Raw genomic sequence first — 20,634 nt, 5'->3', positions numbered from 1 at the left:
TAGATTTATCGGTGGTGACAGTGTTTCCTATCCTCAGTGCAGTGGGCAGCTGGGAGGAGGTGCTCTTGTTCTCCATGGACTTTAGTGTCCCAAAACTCTTTTGAATTAGTGATACAGGAAGCAAATTTCTGTTTGAAAAAGTTAGCCTTTGCTTTCCTGACTGAGTGAGTATATTGGTTCCTGACTTCCCTGAAAAGTTGCACATCGCGGGTGCTATTCGACGCTAATGCAGAACGACACAGAATGTTTTTGTGCTGGTCAAGGGCAGTCAAGTCTGGGGTGAACTAGGGGCTATATCTGTACCTGGTTTCACATTTTTTGAATGGGGTATGCTTATTTAAGATGGAGAGGAAAGCACTTTTGAAGAGCAACCAGGCATCCTCTACTGATGGGATGAGGTTAATATCCTTCCAGGATACCCTGGCCAGGTCAATTCGAAAGGCCTGCTCGCTGAAGTGTTTCAGAGGGTGTTTGACAGTGATGAGGGGTGGTCGTTTTACCACGGACCCATTACACATGCAGTCAATGAGGCAGTGATCGCTGAGATCCTGGTTGAAAAAAGCAGAGGTGTATTGAGAGGGCAAGTTGGTCAGGATAATATCTAAAAGGGTGCCCATGGTTACGGATTTAGGCTTGTACCTGGTAGGTTCCTTGATAATTTGTGTGAGATTGAGAGCATCTTGCTTAGATTGTAGGATGGCTGGGGTGTAAAAGATTTACCTAGAAATATTCACAGCTGAAATTTCTGCCGAAGGTGCTTCAACAAAGTATTGACTAGTAGTGTGAATACTTATGTACTTGAGCTATTTGCAAAAATGTCTAAAAACATGTTTTCATATTATTATGTGTAGATGGTTGAGGAAATAATACATGTAATACATTTTTAATTCAGGCTGTAACAACAAAATGTGTAATAAGTCAAGGGGTATGAATACTTTCTGAAGGCTTTGTACGTGCATGATTCCAGTTGGGTCCGGTGTCATGTTCAGCACTGTCACTGTCCCTTGGATGAACCACCCCGACACACTTTTGTCACCCAATGAGTATTCCCAATTATTGCGTCTCCATGCCACTCACGTCTGTATAGACCTTTACCCTCAACTTCTGTGCATAATTATTCTCCTGCCACCTTCATGATTGAAGTACACACTTGTGAAATTTGATCTGTAGCTGGTCATTTCATTGCATGAGAGTTATCTTGACTGATAAAGCTACACTGGCTACCCCCATCTAATAGAGAATGATTTAATGTTCTCTTGACTGGCGTCTGTATCCATACTATAGCTGTCTGTAACAGCATTTCTATTGGAATTCCTTGGAGACACAGATCACTGCGTCAGTGGGTAGGTTGTTATACCTTCGCTTCTACTCGTTACTCACATTGGCCGTGTGGTGATGTCTGCCATACTTCCCACATGACACTTCTTCAGGCCGATTGTACTTTGCTATGTGCATAAGCACACCAAACATCTTTGTTGTTGTCGTCTGAGTGTTGCGTCTTTCTTGTTGTCTGCTCAGTGCATTATTTCCATCTGTGGTCTCTTTTGTCGCAAAATTCTAAACGAGCCATCTCTGACTCCGTATATAGGTATTAGATTCATTTCACAGCATAACCACACAAAATAAAAAATAAAGGCCAATCAATGGATATTTCAAGCAATGGAACGTATAGGCTGGATGTGTGCAAAATGCAATAATATGCATAGGTTATAGTGCATAAGGTTGTGGAAGTGATTGTCTCATTGGCCAATTTGAACTGGTCACGTGATCCACTACAGTGACTGTCAATCATTGGATTGAGAAACAAAAAAAGTAAAATTACTTCTGTTTATTCGATTTCTTATGCAGATCAAAAACATGAACGACCCATTTAATATTTTTGTGCTAAAACATTTTATTTATTTATTAGCCAAATAGTATGTAGGCCTGTGTGGCCTATGCAATAATTGGACTACCTTCAGCTGCTCAGGTTATGAATTTTATTGTTTGATGGAATTCAAAAAATATGCTTCCGTCTGTCTTTTCCATACATAAACCCCTGTGTTTCATGCCCGGGGGATAAGTCACGTCAGAATTGTAAGGTGCAAAAGTGGTTCTGACATCTCGGTTAAATTACACAAACCGCAACAGAGTGAGTGGCGGCCATAAAAATACGAGGGAGTCAAACAAGCTAACTTACTCAGAGATGCCGCTGATCTTGAGAATGACTGTGCCTGGAAGCTTCCATTTCCCAGCTTTTTTTTTTTCATCCTTGAATCATGTTGCTGACTATTCTTATTTAAAAAATAGGAAAAGCTGTAGGTGCAGAAAGGAAGCTTCAAAGCATCAATTCATTAAATTATTCAACAACACAAAATGTCATGAGGGTTTGTCCATCCATAAGGTATGATCCTTAAAGTTATAAGGTCACATGTGACAGACAAATGTAAGATTTGGTTGAGTTCTGCAATTTATATGATCCAAAACATGTGGCCACAACTACATTGTTTACAAACGAAGGGGTAAAACAAGCTTATATTATCGGTTTAGACAGTTTAACTAAGCTCATGAGGCATTTCTAAGTTATATTCTTCAAGAATCAATGGCTATACACTTGTGGTGAAATTATATTGGCACTCTTGCACTTTAAAGCATTTCAATTTTTATTGGTCACATGCACATGGTATACAGATGTTAATGCAAGTGTAGCAAAATGCTTGTGCTTCTTGTTCCAACTATGCAGTAATATCTAACAGTAATCTAACAAATTGACAACTACCTTATACACACAAATGTAAAGGGATGAATAGAATATGTACATATAAAGATGTGGATGAGCGATGGAGTGCAGCATAGGCAAGATGCAGTAGATGGTATAGAATACAGTAAATGAGATGAGTAATGTAGGCTATGTAAACATTTATTAAAGTGGTGTTATTTAAAGTGACTAGTGATACCTTTATTATGTCAATTTATTTAAGTGGCCATAGATTTGAGTCTGTATGTAGGCAGAAGCCTCTCTGTGTTAGTGATGGCCTTGAGATAGAAGCTGTTTCTCAGTCTCGGTCCCAGCTTTGATGCACCTGTACTGACCTCACCTTCTGGATGATAGCGGGGTGAACAGGCAGGGGCTCAGGTGGTTGTTGTCGTCCTTGATGATCTTTTTGGCCTTCCGGTGACATCGCGCATTGTAGGTGTCCTTGAGGGTAGGTGGTTTGCCCCCGGTGATGCGTTGTGCAGACCGCGCTACCCTCTGGAGATCCTTGCGATTGAGGGTGGTGCAATTGCCGTACCAGGGGGGTGAGGTGGTGCAATTGCCGTACCACGCGCTGCATCACCAGGAGGGTGGTGCAGTATGTTTTAGATGGCAAGCCAAATTTCTTCAGCCTCCTGAGCTTGAAGAGGTGAGATCAAGGTGCTGTTGTGCCTTCTTCACCACGTTGTCTGTGTGGGTGGACCATTTCAGTTTGTCTGTGATGTGTACGCTGAGGAACTTTCCACCTTCTCCACTGCGGTCCCATTGACGCAGATGGAGGGGTGCTCCCTCTGCTGTTTCCTGTTATCCATGGTCATCTCCTTTGTTTTGTTGATGTTGAGAGGTTGTTTTCCTGACACCACACTCCGAGGGCCCTCACCTCCTCCCTGTAGGCCGTCTCATCATTGTTGGTAATCAGACCTACTACTGTACCATCATCTGCAAACTTGATGATCGAGTTGGAAGTGTGCATGGCCACGCAGGAAGTACATGAGAGGGCTGAGAATGCACCCTTGTGGGGTTCCAGTGTTGAGGATCAGTGGGGTGGATATGTTTTCCTACCTTCACCACCTGGGGGGGGGGGGTCAAATTCCAGGACCCAGTTGCACAGGGCGGGGTTGAGACCCAGGGTCTCGAGCTTAATGACAAGTTTGGAGGGTACTATGGTGTTAAATGCTGAGTTGTAGTCAATGAACAGCATTCTTACATGGGTATTCCTCTTGTCCAGATGGGATAGGGCAGTGTGATGGCGATTGCATCGTCAGTGGATCTATTGGGGGAGTAAGCAAATTGGAGTGGGTCTAGGGTATCAGGGAGGGTGGAGGTGATATGATCCTTGACTCGTCTCTCGGAGCACTTCATGATGACAGAAGTGAGTGCTACGGATTCATAGTCATTTAGTTCAGTTACCTTAGCTTTCATGGGAACAAGAACAATGGTGGCCATCTAAGCAGTGGGGACAACAGACTGGGATCAGGATTGGTTGAATATGTCCGTAAACACACCCGCCAAGCTGGTCTGCGCATGCTCTGAGGACGCGACAAGTGATGCCGTCTGGGCCGGCAGCCTTGGGAGGGTTAACACGTTTAAATGTTTTACTCACGTTGGCCACTGAGAAGGAGAGCCCACAGGCTTTGGTAGCAGTCCGTGTCAGTGGCACTTTATTGTCCTCAAAGCGAGCAAATAAGTTGTTTTACAATGGAGTGCAAAAGAGCAGAATGTTCTGTTTTCAAAACTTGTAGAATGGCTATTTTCACCCTGAAGGCAACTTACCACAGGTGAGATCAATTACGCAGTAAACAAGAACCACTTGCCTCCAACCAAATGTAATTTACACTTTTTATAATTTATTCCAGGCCTTTTTTGGACTGAAGGTAAATATCAAATAAGTTTTAATTATACATTTTTCAGGTCCAGTACATTTTCCTAAATAAAACCTATACATGTGTGAACAGTTTTTTTCAATTCCAACTAATTTTCAAATATATAGTGATTCGTCCAATGGTGCCAATATATTGGACTGTTATAAACTGTTTATCATTCATTTAAAAGTAAAAAAAAATGGATGTAGCAACTGCAGATTCTCCCTTTTTTAAATTGAGCCACATCAGGATATTTGTTTAATCAGCAATGGCAGTATGTAACAAACCGGATCCGTTACGTAGACTTTGTAGAGCCCTTTAGACTCTTCTGTTTGCTATTGTGTATAGAAATCAAATGTCGCTTTTTTTGTCAAAAAAAGTATGCAGATCCATGTTTAATCTTTTTCCTACCCTCTCTCCGCTTGTTAGATATTATGCACATATCGTAATTTCTGGACTATTAAGCACACCTGAATATAAACCGCACCCATTGAATTATTAAAAAATATGTATTTTGTACATAAATAAGCTGCACATGTATGTAAGCCGGTGCCTACCGGTACATTGAAACAAATTAACTTTACACAGCCTTTAAACAAAACACGGCTTATAACAGAAATAAATAGGCTTTTAAACGAAACACGGCTTGTAACAAAAAAAAAAAAATAGCAGTAAACAGTAGCCTACCAAGAATGTCATTGGTCACTATCTTCTTCCTCCTGTGCACTGAAACCATTGAAGTCATCTCCTTCGGTGTTGGAGTTGAATAGCCTCAGAATTACTTCATCTGATGTTGGATCGTTTTCATTGTCGCTCTCATCACTTTCATCCGGAGGCAAATTCCCCACTGAGCTCATGCTGCCCTCTTCAACACGCAGCAGTCCAACCTTTCGAAACCCGTTGATGACAGTGGATTTTTTGACAATGCTCCACGCTGTCAGGACCCACTGGCAGACTTGAACATAAGTTACTCTTCGCATGCGGCCCGTTTTAGTGAAGGATTTCTCCCCACTTGTCATCCAAGCCTCCCACTGAACACGGAGCGCCACCTTAAATGCACGATTTACACTGATGTCGAGTGGCTGCAAACACTTTGTTGTGCCCCCAGGAATCACAGCTGGAATTGAGTTTGTCCTCTTGATGGCGTCTTTCACAGAATCTGTTATGTGGGCCCTCATGCTGTCTAACACGAGCAATGCCTTGTTCTTGTGAATGAATCGTCCCGGTCGCTTGCCGTAACACTCCGTATGCCATTCATGCATTAGGCCGTCATCCATCCTTTCTTGTTGACTTTCACAACAATTCCTCTCTGGGAATTTTTCTTTTGGCATCGTCATGCGTTTAAAAATCAACATCGGTGGAAGCTTTTCTCCCGATGCCGTGCAGCTCAGAACACAGGTGAAGTGCGTTTTTTTTTTTCATGCCCAGTTGTTTTCAGCGTGACGGATGATACACCTTTCCTGTTGACAGTCCGAGTGACAGGCAGGTCAAAAGTCAGAGGAACCTCATCCATATTTATGATGTCGTGCGGGCCGATGGAATGCTCCGCTATCTTTGCATCAATGAATTTGCGGAAGTTTGAAACTTTTTCCTCGTAGTCGGGAGGGAGCTGCTGACACTCGTCTGTACCCTGATGGACAGGCCTTTACGTATCATAAATCTTAGACACCACGATGGTCCACCTCTAAAATCCTCAAACTTCATTGCGGTGGCGATTTGTTTTGGCTTTCAGTCGCATCTGCACAGTTGAAACACCTCGGTTGTCTGCTCTCTGTGTGTTGACCCAGTCTTCAAGCTCATTTTCTACACCTTTCACATATAAAGAAAAGGCGCTATAAAGAAGACGGTATGGTAAAGATATCGGGATTTAGTTTGGGTATAAAGGGATATAATTGTTCATGACTTTTCCCTCTTTCACATTCTCTTTCCATCTGTTTTTCTTTTTTAAGATGGGCTTGTTATCGTGGGTGTCCACTCTGCCAAGTTCCCCAACGAAAAGGTAAGCCATTGTCATGTTTTATTTATTTTAATTACATTCTTCATTAATATTGCAACACAGCTTCTCCATTTATTAAAGGGATAGTTTACACACCATTTAAGTCATGGTACTACTTTGGAACAGGACCAGGCCAGATTGCAATCCACACTCTGGGTGTGTGTGTGCATAGTCACAAGTACCATTTGCTCACATTGGCACTGAACAAAAACAATAAAAGTGAATGGTAGAAATATCTTATTTGCATAACATTGAAATGTTAGTTTTTGGAGGTAGTAGCTAAGTAGGTAAACAAATCCAAAATCTGTGTGTGTATGGAAACAGCAAGTAATATTAACATTCAAGTTAACCATTAACCATAATGTTTTACTAAGTGGAATGGATTTGACCTCCTGTTCAAGGTGCTGCAGAACGTGCAGAGCGCTGTGCTCCGCTACAACATCACCCACCCGGTGGTGAACGATGGAGACGCTCGGCTGTGGCATGAGCTGGAGGTGGCCTGTTGGCCCACCCTGGTGCTCATTGGGCCCAGGGGCAACCTGCTCTTCTCGCTGGTGGGAGAGGGCCACCGTGAGCGCCTAGCGCTCTTCACCAACACCTCCCTTCGACACTACAGGGACCAGGTCCTGCTCAGTGACCACCTTGTGGGGACCAAGCTTTACAGGGACTCTCTGCCCCCATCGATTCTTTCGTTTCCTGGGAAGGTAGCAGTGGATTCCAGTAGGAAGAGACTGGCTATAGCAGATACGGGCCATCATCGGGTACTTGTGGTGTCCAGCATTGGGCTGGTGCTTTACTCTATAGGAGGTAAGGGCTAGATGAGCATCGCTTCAAAATAAATCAGATGAATGGGGATGCCCGTTTTACACATTCTAATTCTATGATCGCCTCAAGGCTTGACAGAGCTTGTGGTGAGAAATCCAAATATACCCGTGGGGAGTAGAACATGCTGTATTTTCTGACCCAGTTGAAGGGTGGGGTGTCAGAAGAATCTTAGACATATTTATGTAGCAAACTTATTAGGGGATTTTTATGTCCAACAACACCTTAACCCCTGCTTTGACATCAGGAATCAGAAATGGAGCAGTGTTAAAGAATTGTTAACCCCCTAGAGTCGATTAAAGCACCGGTGTGTCAGATGCAGCTAGAGCGGTGTTAATCAGACCATGAGACATCCTGAAAATCAGTGTTCTCATAAAAAATTGCTCCACGACTCCCACAAGTGGCAGTGAACTAGTCTGTCGTCGGTACCGTCGATGTGCCATCTTCTGCTTTTAGCGTCTGAACCGTTTGGGCTGCAAACTAAAGTGACCTCACTGTGGAAAGCAGTGGTGTTTTGCTGTACTACCCCCACAAGTGTGACGGGACTCGTCTGAAGGTAACCAGTACCGGTTTAACAAAAACTTAAGGTTGTTTTGTGCCTTTGCCAAGGTAATCCCATCCACCTGACAAGTGTGTCATATCAAGACGCTGATTAAACAGCATGATCATTACAAAGGTGCATCTTGTGCTGCAGACAATTAAAGCCCCCTCTAAAATGTTTTGTCACACAACACAGTGCTACAGATGTCTCAAGTTTTGAGGGAGCGTGCAATTGGCATGCTGATTGCAGGGAATGTTAATTTCTCTACCATAACCCGCCGTCAATGTCATTTTTGTGAATTTAGCTGTATGTCCAACCATCCTCACAACAGTGGACCTTGTGTATGGCGTCATGTGTGCGAGCGTTTTGTTGACGTCAACGTTGTGAACGGAGTGCCCCATTTGGCAGTGGAGTCATGGTATTTGTATGTATTATGGATCCCAATTAGCTGCTGCCAAAGCAGACGCTACTCTCCCTGGGGTCGAAACAAACCAAAGCATCCACATTACGGGGCGGCAGGGTAGCCTCGTGGTTAGAGCGTTGGACTAGTAACCGGAAGGTTGCGAGTTCAAACCCCCGAGCTGACAAGGTACAAATCTGTCGTTCTGCCCCTGAACAGGCAGTTAACCCACTGTTCCCAGGCCGTCATTGAAAATAAGAATTTGTTCTTAACTGACTTGCCTGGTTAAATAAATGTAAAATAAATACATAAAATAAATTACATATAAAACGGTGAACTTTGTTTGTACTGAATGAGCTAAAGATAAAATGGTACATCATGTGACATGTCTACACCACCACATAACCACAACGCAAAATGTTCAATACCAACATTCAACAATGTATGCGTGTGTCTTCACAGTCCCCGATGTTCCATAAGGTGTATTTTTACCTACTTTTTAAATCTAATGCTTGCATCAGTTACCTGATGTGGAATTGGGTTCCATGTAGTCATGGTTCTATGTAGTACTGTGTGTCTCCCATAGTCTGTTCTGGACTTGGGGACCTTGAAGAGAGCTCTGGTAGCATGTCTTGTGGGGTATGCATGGGTGTCTGAGCTATATGCTAGTATTTTAAACAGACAGCTCGGTACATTCAGCTTGTCAACACCTCTTCCAAAAACAAGTAATGATGAATTCAATCTCTTCCACTTTGAGCCAGGAGAGATTGACATGCATGTCATTAATGTTATCTCTCCGTGTACTTTTTATAGGCAGCGAACACAATTTCATTTTATTGATGGCAATTTGAATGCACGGAGATACCGTGAAGAGATCTTGAAGCCCGTTGTCGTAACATTCAGCCACCGCCATAACCTCATATTTCAGCATGATAATGCACGGCCCCATGTCATAAGGCTATGTACACAATTCCTGGAAGCTGAAAATGTTCAATTTCTTCAATGGCCTGCATACTCACCAGACATGTCACCCAGGTTATTAAGCATGTTTGGGATGCTCTGGATAAATGTGTACAACAGCGTGTTCCAGTTCACACCAATGTCCAGCAACTTTGCACAGCCATTGAAGAGGAGTGGGAGAAGATTTCACAGGCCACAATCAACAGTCTGATCAATTCTGTTTCGCTGCATGAGGCTATTGTGTTCACACCAGATACTGACTAGTTTTCTGATTCATGTCCTTTAAAACCTTTCTAGGGCAGGCGTTCCGCTAGCGGAACCCCTCGACAACATTCCGGCTGAAAAGGCAGGGCGCGAAATTCAAAAATATTTTTTTGAAATATGTAACTTTCACACATTAACAAGTCCAACACAGCAAATTAAAGATAAGCTTCTTGTTAATCTACCCATCGTGTCCGATTTCAAAAAGGCTTTACAGCGAAAGCACAACATATGATTATGTTAGGTCATAGCCAAGTCAAAAAAAACACAACCATTTTTCCAGCCAAAGATAGGAGTCACAAAAAGCAGAAATATAGATAAGATTCATCACTAACCTTTGATGATCTTCATCAGATGACACTCATAGGACATCATGTTATACAATACATGTATGTTTTGTTTGATAATGTACATATTTATATCCAGAAATCTGTTTACATTGGCGCGTTACATGCAGTAATGTTTTGATTCCAAAACATCTGGTGATTTAGCAGAAATACACATAATAAACATCAATAAAAGATACAAGTGTTATTCACAGAACTAAAGATAGACTTAATGCAACCGCTGTCTCAGATTTTTGTTTTACTTTACGGAAAAAGCATAATCTGAGAACGGCGCTCAGAGCCCAATCCAGCCAAAGAAATATCCGCCATGTTGAAGTCAACAGAAGTTGGAAATAACACTATAAATATTCACTTACCTTTGATCTTTATCAGAAGGCACTTTCAGGAATCCCAGTTTGACAATAAATGACTGATTTGTTCCATCATTTATGTCCAAATAGCCACTTGTTGTTAGTGTGTTCAGCCCAGTAATCCATCTTCATGAGGCGTGAGCGACGTATGGAATCAATCTTTAGGATGTTTTTAACATAAATCATAAGGTTCCAACCGGAGAATTTCATTGTCTGAATAAAAGCACTGGAACGAGAGCTAACTCTGTCGGAAGCGAGCGTCACGAGCCTGAGACACTCTGCCAGACCACTGACTCATTCAGCTCCCATTCCCTCCTCTATAGCAGAAGCATGAAACCAGTTTCTAAAGACGGTTGACATCTAGTGGAAGCCGTAGGAAGTGCAACTTGACTCCATAGACATTGTGTATTCAGTAGGCCAAGCTTTGAAAAACTACAAACCTCCGATTTCCCACTTTACTGTTTGGACTTTTCTCAGGTTTTCGCCTGCCATATGAGTTCTGTTATAGTCCGACATCATTTAAAACCAATTACAGATAGGGGGCAGCGTGCCCATAGTGAACTGCATCAAAATCTGTCCTAAATTGCTAATATATGCAAATGATTATTAATAGTGGATAGAAAACACACTGAAGTTTCTAAAACCGTTTGAATTATGTCTGTGAGTATAACAGAACTCACAGGGCAGACAATCTTCCAAACAAGTTTTGAAATCCTGAAAGTTGGGGCAACTTTGACGTCATCGCCCCCTCCCTTCCCAACCAGTTATGGATCTGGAAACACTTCCTACGTCTTCCAGTCGATGTCCTCATTCAGTAGAAAGTGTAATGGAGCATTTTCTGTGAACTTTGACCTAATGGGAAGGAAAGTAGTCGTTGTCGCAAGAGAATGCCATTTTGTTGTGGCGCATTTCTCTTTGAGTGCTACGGCTGTTCCAATCAGCCCCAGATGAAAACGAATGATCCGTTTGGAATGTTATTGGATATATATGATTATAACATCCTGAAGATTGATTCTGCACTTAGTTTGACCAGTTTCTTCGACCTGTAATATGTCTTTTGGAAGTTTTCATGCAGAGTTATCCTGGACCAGAAGTCATTTTCTGGGCATGTGAGCTGAAAGTGATAGCAAATGCTGCTACTTGGACACTAGAATTGAACATTATGGAACAAAACAATTTATTGTTGAACTAGGACTCCTTGCACTACATTCTGATGAAAGATCATCAATGGTAAGGGAATATTTATGTTGTAATTTTGTATTTCTGTTGACTCCAACATGGCGGAGAAATATTGTTACGTCTGAGCGCCGTCTCAGATTGCTGTCAATGTAAACCGAGATTTATGGATATAAAATGCATATTATCGAACAAAACACATGTACTGTGTAACATGTCATCTGATTTAAGAGGTTAGTGTTTTTTCTTTTTTTTTGCTGGAAAAAATGGCTTTTTTTCTTTGGTTAGGTGGTGGTCTAACATAAATATATGTTGTGTTTTCGCTGTAAAACATTTTAAAAATCTGACATGCTGGGTGGATGAACAAGGTGTTTATCTTTCATTTGAGGTATTTGACTTGTTAATGTGTGGAGGTTAAAACCTCTTAGAGATCGGGCTACTTTTTTCAACATTCTGTTAAAAATCGCGCAACATTTCAACGTCCTGCTACTCATGCCAGGAATATAGTATATGCATATGATTAGTATGTGTGCATAGAAAACACTCTGAAGTTTCTAGAACTGGTTCAATGGTGTCTGTGACTATAACAGAACGAGTTCCGTGGTCAAAATTGCCAGAAAACCTACTCACTAAATCGAGGAAGAAAAAATCAATCCGCCAGCCCATGTATTGTCTATTGGAAGGAAAAATAATTAAGGGTGAGATTGCAGTTCCTACAGCTTCCACACGATGTCGCCTGTGTTGTGATTTCGATTCAACTAAATCCTTGGTCATCTGAGTAATAGCCACATCCGGTTGTCAAGTCCACAGCTGTAAACAATGGAACCGGAAAAGTTAGTTATGTTTCCCAAACTCGTGCTTATTGAATACAGATCGCGCCGTGATCAATTTGATCATTTATTAACGATTAGTAATACCTAAAGTTGGATTACAGAAGTAGTTTGAAGTGTTTTGTCAAAGTTTATAGGCAACTTTTTTAATTTAAAAAAATAACGTCGCGTTTAAAAAATGTGTTTTTACTGGATCTGACGTTGTTCATAAATTGACATTTTGGGTACACAAGGACCGATTTTAATTGGAGAAAAAGACCCAATTGTGATGTTTATGGGACATATAGGAGTGCCAACAAAGAATCTCGTCAAAGGTAATGAATGTTTTATATTTTATTTCTGCGTTTTGTGTAGCGCCGGCTACGCTAATTCCTTTGTTTACGTCCCTTCTGGTTTTCGGCGTGTTGCCTGCTATCAGATAATAGCTACTCATGCAAATCTGACTTGTTGGCTTGATTCACAACGAGTGTAGCTTGAATTGACTACCCTGTATGTGAATTTTAATGAACGTTTGAGTTTTAACGAGTGCTATTAGCATTTGGCGTAGCGCATTTGCATTTATTGTTGGCAGTGGGTGCAGTTGCGTCCCGGGTGGGCCAGACAGGTTAAATATTTCTAAAGAATATTTTTGCATTCCCTGCGCCACCTTTTCAGCTGAACGGGGGGTTGGAGTTCCCTGGGGGGAACCCCCTCGCCTTAAGTTTTAAACAGTTTTAGAAACTTCAGTTTTTTTCTATCCAATACTAATAATAATATGCATACGGTGGGGAGAACAAGTATTTGATACACTGCCAATTTTGCAGGTTCCTACTTACAAAGCATGTAGAGGTCTTTAATTTTTTTATCATATGTACACTTTAACTGTGAGAGACGGAATCTAAAACAAAAATCCAGAAAATCACATGGTATGATTGTTAAGTAATTAATTAGCATTTTATTGCATGCTGGAAGACCCAACCACGACCCATCTTCAATGCTCTTACTGAGGCATGGAGGTTGTTGGCCAAGATCTTGCGATACTTGGCCCTTCCATCCTCCCCTGAATACGGTGCAGTCATCCTGTCCCCTTTGCAGAAAAGCATCCCCAAAGAATGTTTCCACCTCCATGCTTCACGGTTGGTATATTTTTCTTGGGGTTGTACTCATCCTTCTTCTTCCTCCAAACACGGCGAGTGGAGTTTAGACCAAAAGGCTCTATTTTTGTCTCATCAGACCACATTACCTTCTCCCATTCCTCCTCTGGATCATCCAGATGGTCATTGGCAAACTTCAGACGGGCCTGGACATGCGCTGGCTTGAGCAGGGGGACCTTGCGTTCGCTGCAGAATTTTTATCCATGACGGCGTAGTGTGTTACTAATGGTTTTCTTTGAGACTGTGGTTTCAGGTCATCGACCAGGTCATGCCGTGTAGTTCTGGGCTGATCCCTCACCTTCCTCATGATCATTGATGCCCCACGAGGTGAGATCTTGCATGGAGCCCCAGACTGAGGGCGATTGACCGTCATCTTGAACTTCTTCCATTTTCGAATAATTTCGCCAACAGTTGTTGCCTTCTCACCAAGCTGCTTGCCTATTGTCCTGTAGCCCATCCCAGCCTTGTGCAGGTCTACAATTTTATACCTGATGTCCTTACACAGCTCCCTGATCTTGGCCATTGTGGAGAGGTTGGAGTCTGTTTGATTGAGTGTGTGGACAGGTGTCTTTTATACAGGTAACGAGTTCAAACAGGTGCAGTTAATACAGGTAATGAGTGGAGAACAGGAGGGCTTCTTAAAGAAAAACGAACAGGTCTGTGAGAGCCGGAATTCTTACTGGTTGGTAGGTGATCAAATATTTATGTCATGCAATAAAATGCTAATTAATTACTTAAAAATCATACAATGTGATTTTCTGGATTTTTGTTTTAGATACTGTCTCTCACAGTTGAAGTATACCTATGATAGATATTACTGACCTCTACATGCTTTGTAAGTAGGAAACACTGCCAATTTTGCAGGTTATCAAATGCTTGTTCTCCCCACTGTATATGTCTTAATTTACCCAAAATATACACTCTTGGCTTTCATTTGACACCCAATCTGATATTATATGTTGGTCCTCATGGGTCCTTTACGTGTAAATGCCATTTGTCTATTTATCGGTAATATTCAATTTTGTTAACCTTGTGTTTTACTAGAGACTGCTACCTAATGAAAGATGTGATGGCAGCGCAAGTTTATCCAGATGCTGTGTTTGTATAGAAATGTAATGGTATGTATAGTCTGTTAGCTAGGAGGCCAGGGTCTATACTCCAACCTGCCCAGGTCTTTGACATGTCAATGCAAATGAAGAAAATACTAACTTAAAAGGCCTCTTTAGACTATTGGCATGCACCCCAAATGAAGTCTTCCATACCTGTCATCCTGTTATGTCACAGGGCCTGAGAGTGGTAGGAAAGACGGTAATCTCGACGAAGCAACCTTCTGCTCCCCACAGGGGATTGTCATCAAAGGAGATACTGTCTTTGTGGCCGACACTGAAAACCATCTGATCAGAAAGGTAAGAAAGAGGGTGCCCAATAATGGCCCTTTGCCTTTTTATTGGCAAAAGCTCTGATCTGATTGGTCAAAAGACCAATACCTCCAAATAGAACCTCCTCAGACTCTTTAATCTTTATTACTGTCCAATCTCTCGCTCGCTCTCAGATTGACTTGTTGGAGGGACAGGTCAGCACCCTGGCAGGAGTGGGATTTCAAGGCACAGACATGGAGGGAGGGGCCATGGGACCCCAGCAGCCTATCAGCTCACCCTGGGATTTGGCCCTTGGGACTGCAGGTAAGTCTAGAGGCAACTTACTGGTAGGTGTCTGCTTAGAATGGATTTAAATTGATCCAACTTGGGGTGACTAAGTACCAAATTAAATACAACAGATTCAAAACCACTGGGTCTATACTTGCGAACATTAGGTACTTTTTTTCCAATCTCAAAATGCGCATCAACCAATCAGTCATTGGATGTATTTGCACATGATAAAATGCTACATATTAGCTGTTCCCCTTACATAACCTGGCTCATTTAGCCTTATGCTAACCTGACCAGGTGGCAGTGATTATGTCTGGTAACACATTCTGCATCATTTAATTACAAACGTAATCAAATACGTTTTATTGGAAATGGCCTTAACAGAAGTCAAATGGCACGATATGCTATTCAGAGTTACTAAAACGCGGCAGATTTCAACTGAACCAATAGCTCACAGCCTGGCTCCAGGTACTTTTCACCGTGTGCGGCCCAGGTGAGATATTGTTTTTCTTCCTGTGAAATGTACAATTATATTTATTGTGATAGTGTGTTGAGAAAGGAAGTGCAGTTTGGAACTCAGTTGTCCTTAAAAAAAATAGTACGAAAAAATAAGCATCCCTAGAAGTAACTTGAAGTTAAATAGAGCTTGTCAGCTTGTGTTCCTAAAAAATTGACATTTTTATTATGCATTGGGTGCGTAACCCATCAGGGGATCCACCCACACAGCCAGCACTGTCAATAAGTAAGGGATAGTGGCTAAATGAGCCACATTTTCTTGTCCTTAATGGCCTATAACAAAATACAAAAATACGTTTTTGTTTCGATGTGTAGCATATGTTAAACTTTTATAGACTATTGTTTTATTGGTTTTTACTTTCCTAAAACAATACATGTCCTGGTTCAGCTGTCGGGGATTTGAGCACTAAATGCATCAGGGCATTGCATGCATAGACTTAGGCGTGCACTATATGATATTAATGTTTAAAAACAAAATATAAAGGAAGAGAAGCTTAGACCTAACCCAGAGAGCAAGAGATGGATTTATGCCGGCGGCATGCTACGACACCGACATGCATTTCTTTATCCTTGTCAGATAGGCTACTGCTAAACGGAAATAGGCATAGGCTAATTCATTCATTTTCAATATGAATATTTTTTTATAAAGATAAGCATTATAATGTTAGATTATAGAAGTAACTCTGGTATCACTAAAACATTCTTCCTCAACTCAAGTTCAATTGTCAGTCAATTGGGGTGCCAGTGAGTACTGCCTTCATATCATAGGCCTGCAGTATAATAGGCTAATAACCACACCATACCTTCACTAAAGTTTCTGAACTTTATTAGGGTAATATCAAAAGTAAGTCAAAACATTACTTATAAGAAAAATACAAACAGGATGGTATATTGTGACAAATACAACATTACAGTTGGACTTCATTTGGCCAAAGAAAATGGTTCAACAGAATGAAACAACACTTGGGAACTGGTTTAAACCTTCACAAAGTTTTGAACAGGCGATATTGCAGCAATTATCAAGAAATGCTAGTGCCGCTACCATTTCGCCAACAAAAAAGGTATTAAGAGAATGAAACAAACACATTTAGCATCTTTAAAGAACTCTTTAAAGAACTGGAACTTGATTAATAAAGGGCTCCCGAGTGGCGCAGTGGTCCAAGACACTGCATCTCAGTGCTAGAGGTGTCATTAGACACCCTGGTTCGAATCCAGTCTGTATCACAACTGGCAGTGATTGGGAGTCCCATAGGGCGGTGCACAATTGGCCCAGGTTTGGCCGGTGTAGGTCGTCATTGTGAATAAGAATTTGTTCTTAACCTCTTGGATTTAGGGGGCGCTATTTTAATTTTTGGATGAAAAACGTTCCCGTTGTCACAAAGATACTCGACTATGCATATTATTGACAGCTTTGGAAAGAAGACACTCTGACGTTTCCAAAACTGCAAAGATATTGTCTGTGAGTGCCACAGAACTGATGTTACAGGCGAAACCCAGATAAACATCCAACCAGGAAGTGCCGCATTTTTTAAAACCGCCTCATGCCATTGACTCCTTTATATGGCTGTGAATGAGCTACCAATGAGCTTACGTTTTCCACGTATTCCCCAAGGTGTCTACAGCATTGTGATGTCTTTTTAGGCATTTCCATTGAAGAATGGCTGTAAGGGACCATATATAGCATGTGGTCACATGGTGTCTCACGCAGAAAATCTCACGTAAAATACTGAGGTAGCCATTTTTCCAATCGCTTCTTATGAGAAACCAATTCCCTCGACGGATATATTATCGAATATATATGTTAAAAACACCTTGAGGATGGATCCTAAACAATGTTTGCCGTGTTTCTGTCGATATTATGGAGAAAATTTTGAAAAAAGTTTGGCGTTATAGTTGCAGCATTTTCCGGTCGATTTCTCAGCCAAAGCATGATGAAGAAATGGGAGCTATTTCACCTACAAAAATAATCTTTTTGGAAAAAAGGAACATTTGCTATCTAACTGGGAGTCTCCTGAGTGAAAGCATCTGAAGTTCTTCAAAGGTAAATTATTTAATTTGGTTGCTTTTCTTATTTTTGTGAAAAATGTTGCCTGCTGCCAGCAGAGCCAAGCATAGCATTATGCCATGATAAACTTATCTAGCGTTGGCTGTAACGCATATTTTGAAAATCTGAGATGACAGTGTTGTTAACAAAAGGCTAAGCTTGTGTTTGAATATATTTATTTCATTTCATTTGCGATTTTCATGAATAGGAAAAGTTTATTTCCGCTGCGTTATGCTAATGCGTTTGAGGCTATGATTACGCTCCCGGATACGGGTTTGCTCGTCGCAAGAGGTTAACTGACTTGCATAGTTAAATAAAGGTCAACATAATTTTTTAAAAGTGAACAGGCCTACAATAACAAGGATACAAGGCTACTGTGCAAATCGCTAGGAGTAGGATGCAATTTGGGAACTTTTTTTCATTTTTTTTTCATATTTAAAATAATTTGTTTTATTATAACAATGATCCGATTATTATATATGAAAGAAAATTGTAAATTAAGTTCCTAACTTGCATCCTACCTGAATAGTGAGCTGCACAGTAGCCTGCATTTGGCCATGCCAACATTCTTATCTTTATACACCGCAATATTAAAACTTGTTCATATGGATGACTTGTAGGCTTTTCACTATTTGCATACTCTCCAACTTTCATTTTATTTCAATAAAGAAGTCCTCCATCTTTGCAATCAACAGTAGCTCAAGGCTCTCGCTCTCTCCTCCTAAGGCAGCGCAGCGCGTAAGGAGTGAGAGAATGGTACTGATGTGCAAAATCGGGGCATACGATATGCAGCTCTGGACAATTTGGCCATCTGCAATTGTATTTATTTGCTTTAAATTATTTTATTGTCCTTAAACAATTGTTAGTTTTTCACTGTGTTTGTCAGAACCTAACGGACAACTAGTCAAAGCTCAAACCAAGTTTATTCACCCACTGGGTCAAACAGCGGAAAAGACAAAGATGTGTTTACACAAGCACATATATTTATACCCTCCTCCTGGGCAGAGTCCACTCCTTGCAACTCAATACATCTGTTGCTAGGCAGGAACTGAAGTGGTGACTGTTCCTTCTCACTTCATTTGAAATGACCTTGGCCCCCATTTCGCACTGCTCCCTAACTCACGGCTGTCCTACCCAGTGACTGAAACCAGACGGTTACCCCTTTCCTCTCTCCCTAAGATCATTGCGATTCAACAATAACATGTTCTAACAGAATGTATGATCTCTGCCTTTACTCACTCAGTAACTTTCCATACACCTAGTTGTTATCTCTCCATTGTCCCCAACATATACATTCATTAAACATGTACCGTAATCAGTCATCTCTCTTACGGTAACATGAATAAGTATATTTCAAGCTAGAATCCAACAGTCCCTCTTTTTTGAATAATATCTCCATACTCTTCAACATTATATAAACTTGGAAATTACTTATAAATAAAACATTTTTATAAAACCTGATTTAACATTCAGTTGATTTGTATATTTCCATCTCTCGTTAGACAACTGATTATGACATTTCAGCTGGAGCTTTTGAAACTCCCCATATCCTCCTTCTGGTTCCTAAGAGAGCTATAGCGCAAGACTTGAAAAGCAAAAGGAAACAAAACATAAGTATTAATAATGCATTAAGATATGCAAATATGATTATTCCCACTCTCGCTTAACCTGACTCTATACCTTAGGAATGCTGTTCTGCTGACTACAAGAAAGACGCAACAGACTCAGACGACAACAACAAAGATGTTTGGTGTGCTTAGGAACAATGCACATAGCAAAGTACCGTGATACATTCATCTTTGGTAGGAGACCAGTGATAAGCTGGTCACTTTCTCCTAACGATTTCTGCGTAGTTTCCAGTCATGTTTTAGTCTCTTTACACTTGGTGGGTGATTTTGAATTGAGTAATGTTGTTTCAAAATTAACTATTTACATAATAGCAAAGGGGCCTACTTTTTGCTGCGTGTTTTAGACTGCAGCATAACATCCCACAGATTGGGAAGCAGGAAGAGCCATATTACCACCAAGCTCTCTATTCTTGTCTCTACTTATTTAAAAAAAAATGACTTCTCGACGGTTGAATGTAAAAGTTTGATGAACTGAATGTATAATCACCAAATATACACAATGTCTCTCATTCCCATCATATTCATAAATTGGAACCCAAGTTTTTTTCCCAATAAGCGGTGACTCCATCTAAAACTACTTTAATTCACAATTGTGGGTTTTATTGTGCTGCTTTTATAGTGCATCCTTTGATAATACTTTGATCACCACTCACTAATTGTTAATTTTCCAGTCTGGATTCATACATTTTAGGAATATTTTCTATATATTCTCCTTCGTAATCTGTTAGATATAATTTCCACCCCTTGACTATACACTAATACGGCCTAAATGCACTGGCTACTTCACCCACCTGTCCACAATGAACATGTCAAAACCACTGCCTACATTTTTGTATATGGGGACCTATATAATATGTTTATTTAACCCACTGGGGCCAATATAGATCATTAAGGGATCTTCTAGTAGGTAGCATCTACCAATAACATTGGTACGTTTTACCCTGTGCAGTTTATATGACTTCAAACACATTTTTCGGTGAGGTCCTGCCCTGGAACACCTGCCCTAAGACTCTTCCTCACCCAGAGCTATCCATTGATTTTATTTTTTTATTTAACTCGGCAAGTCAGTTAAGAACAAATTCTTATTTACAATGACGGCCTACCCTGGTCAAACCAGGACGACGCTGGGCCAATTGTGCACCGCCCTATGTGACTCCCAATCACGGCCAGATGTGATGCAGCCTGGATTCGAACCATGGACTGCAGTGAAGCCTTTTGCACTGAGATGCAGTGCCTTGATGGGCATGTCCCTTACACGGGTGACTCCAATCACCAAGACCACATCTTAGAGATTCTTTGGGAGTCTTCTCGTAGGTAGCACATAAACATGGGAATCAATCACACTGCCCGCTGTCTGTTTTGGTGGAGGCTTGTTGATGTATAGT

At 41.1% G+C, this 20,634-nt stretch overlaps 1 protein-coding gene across 1 annotated transcript in view; it reads left to right on the top strand.

Moving 5' to 3' along the window:
• nhlrc2 (NHL repeat containing 2) overlaps window positions 1-20,634 on the top strand; it is a 48,294-nt gene that overhangs the window by 6,857 nt on the left and 20,803 nt on the right. The window contains exons 3-6 of the mRNA XM_064950946.1: window positions 6,546-6,595; window positions 6,994-7,399; window positions 14,697-14,818; window positions 14,965-15,094. Coding sequence (XP_064807018.1) covers window positions 6,546-6,595; window positions 6,994-7,399; window positions 14,697-14,818; window positions 14,965-15,094 — 708 coding nt within the window. The remainder of the gene's footprint in view (window positions 1-6,545; window positions 6,596-6,993; window positions 7,400-14,696; window positions 14,819-14,964; window positions 15,095-20,634) is intronic.

The sequence above is a fragment of the Oncorhynchus masou genome, chromosome 31 (genome assembly GCF_036934945.1).
Source record: "Oncorhynchus masou masou isolate Uvic2021 chromosome 31, UVic_Omas_1.1, whole genome shotgun sequence".
Lineage (NCBI taxonomy): Eukaryota > Metazoa > Chordata > Actinopteri > Salmoniformes > Salmonidae > Oncorhynchus > Oncorhynchus masou.
The sequence above is the reverse complement of the archived record's forward strand: the minus strand, read 5'-3'. Positions and strand labels throughout refer to the sequence as shown.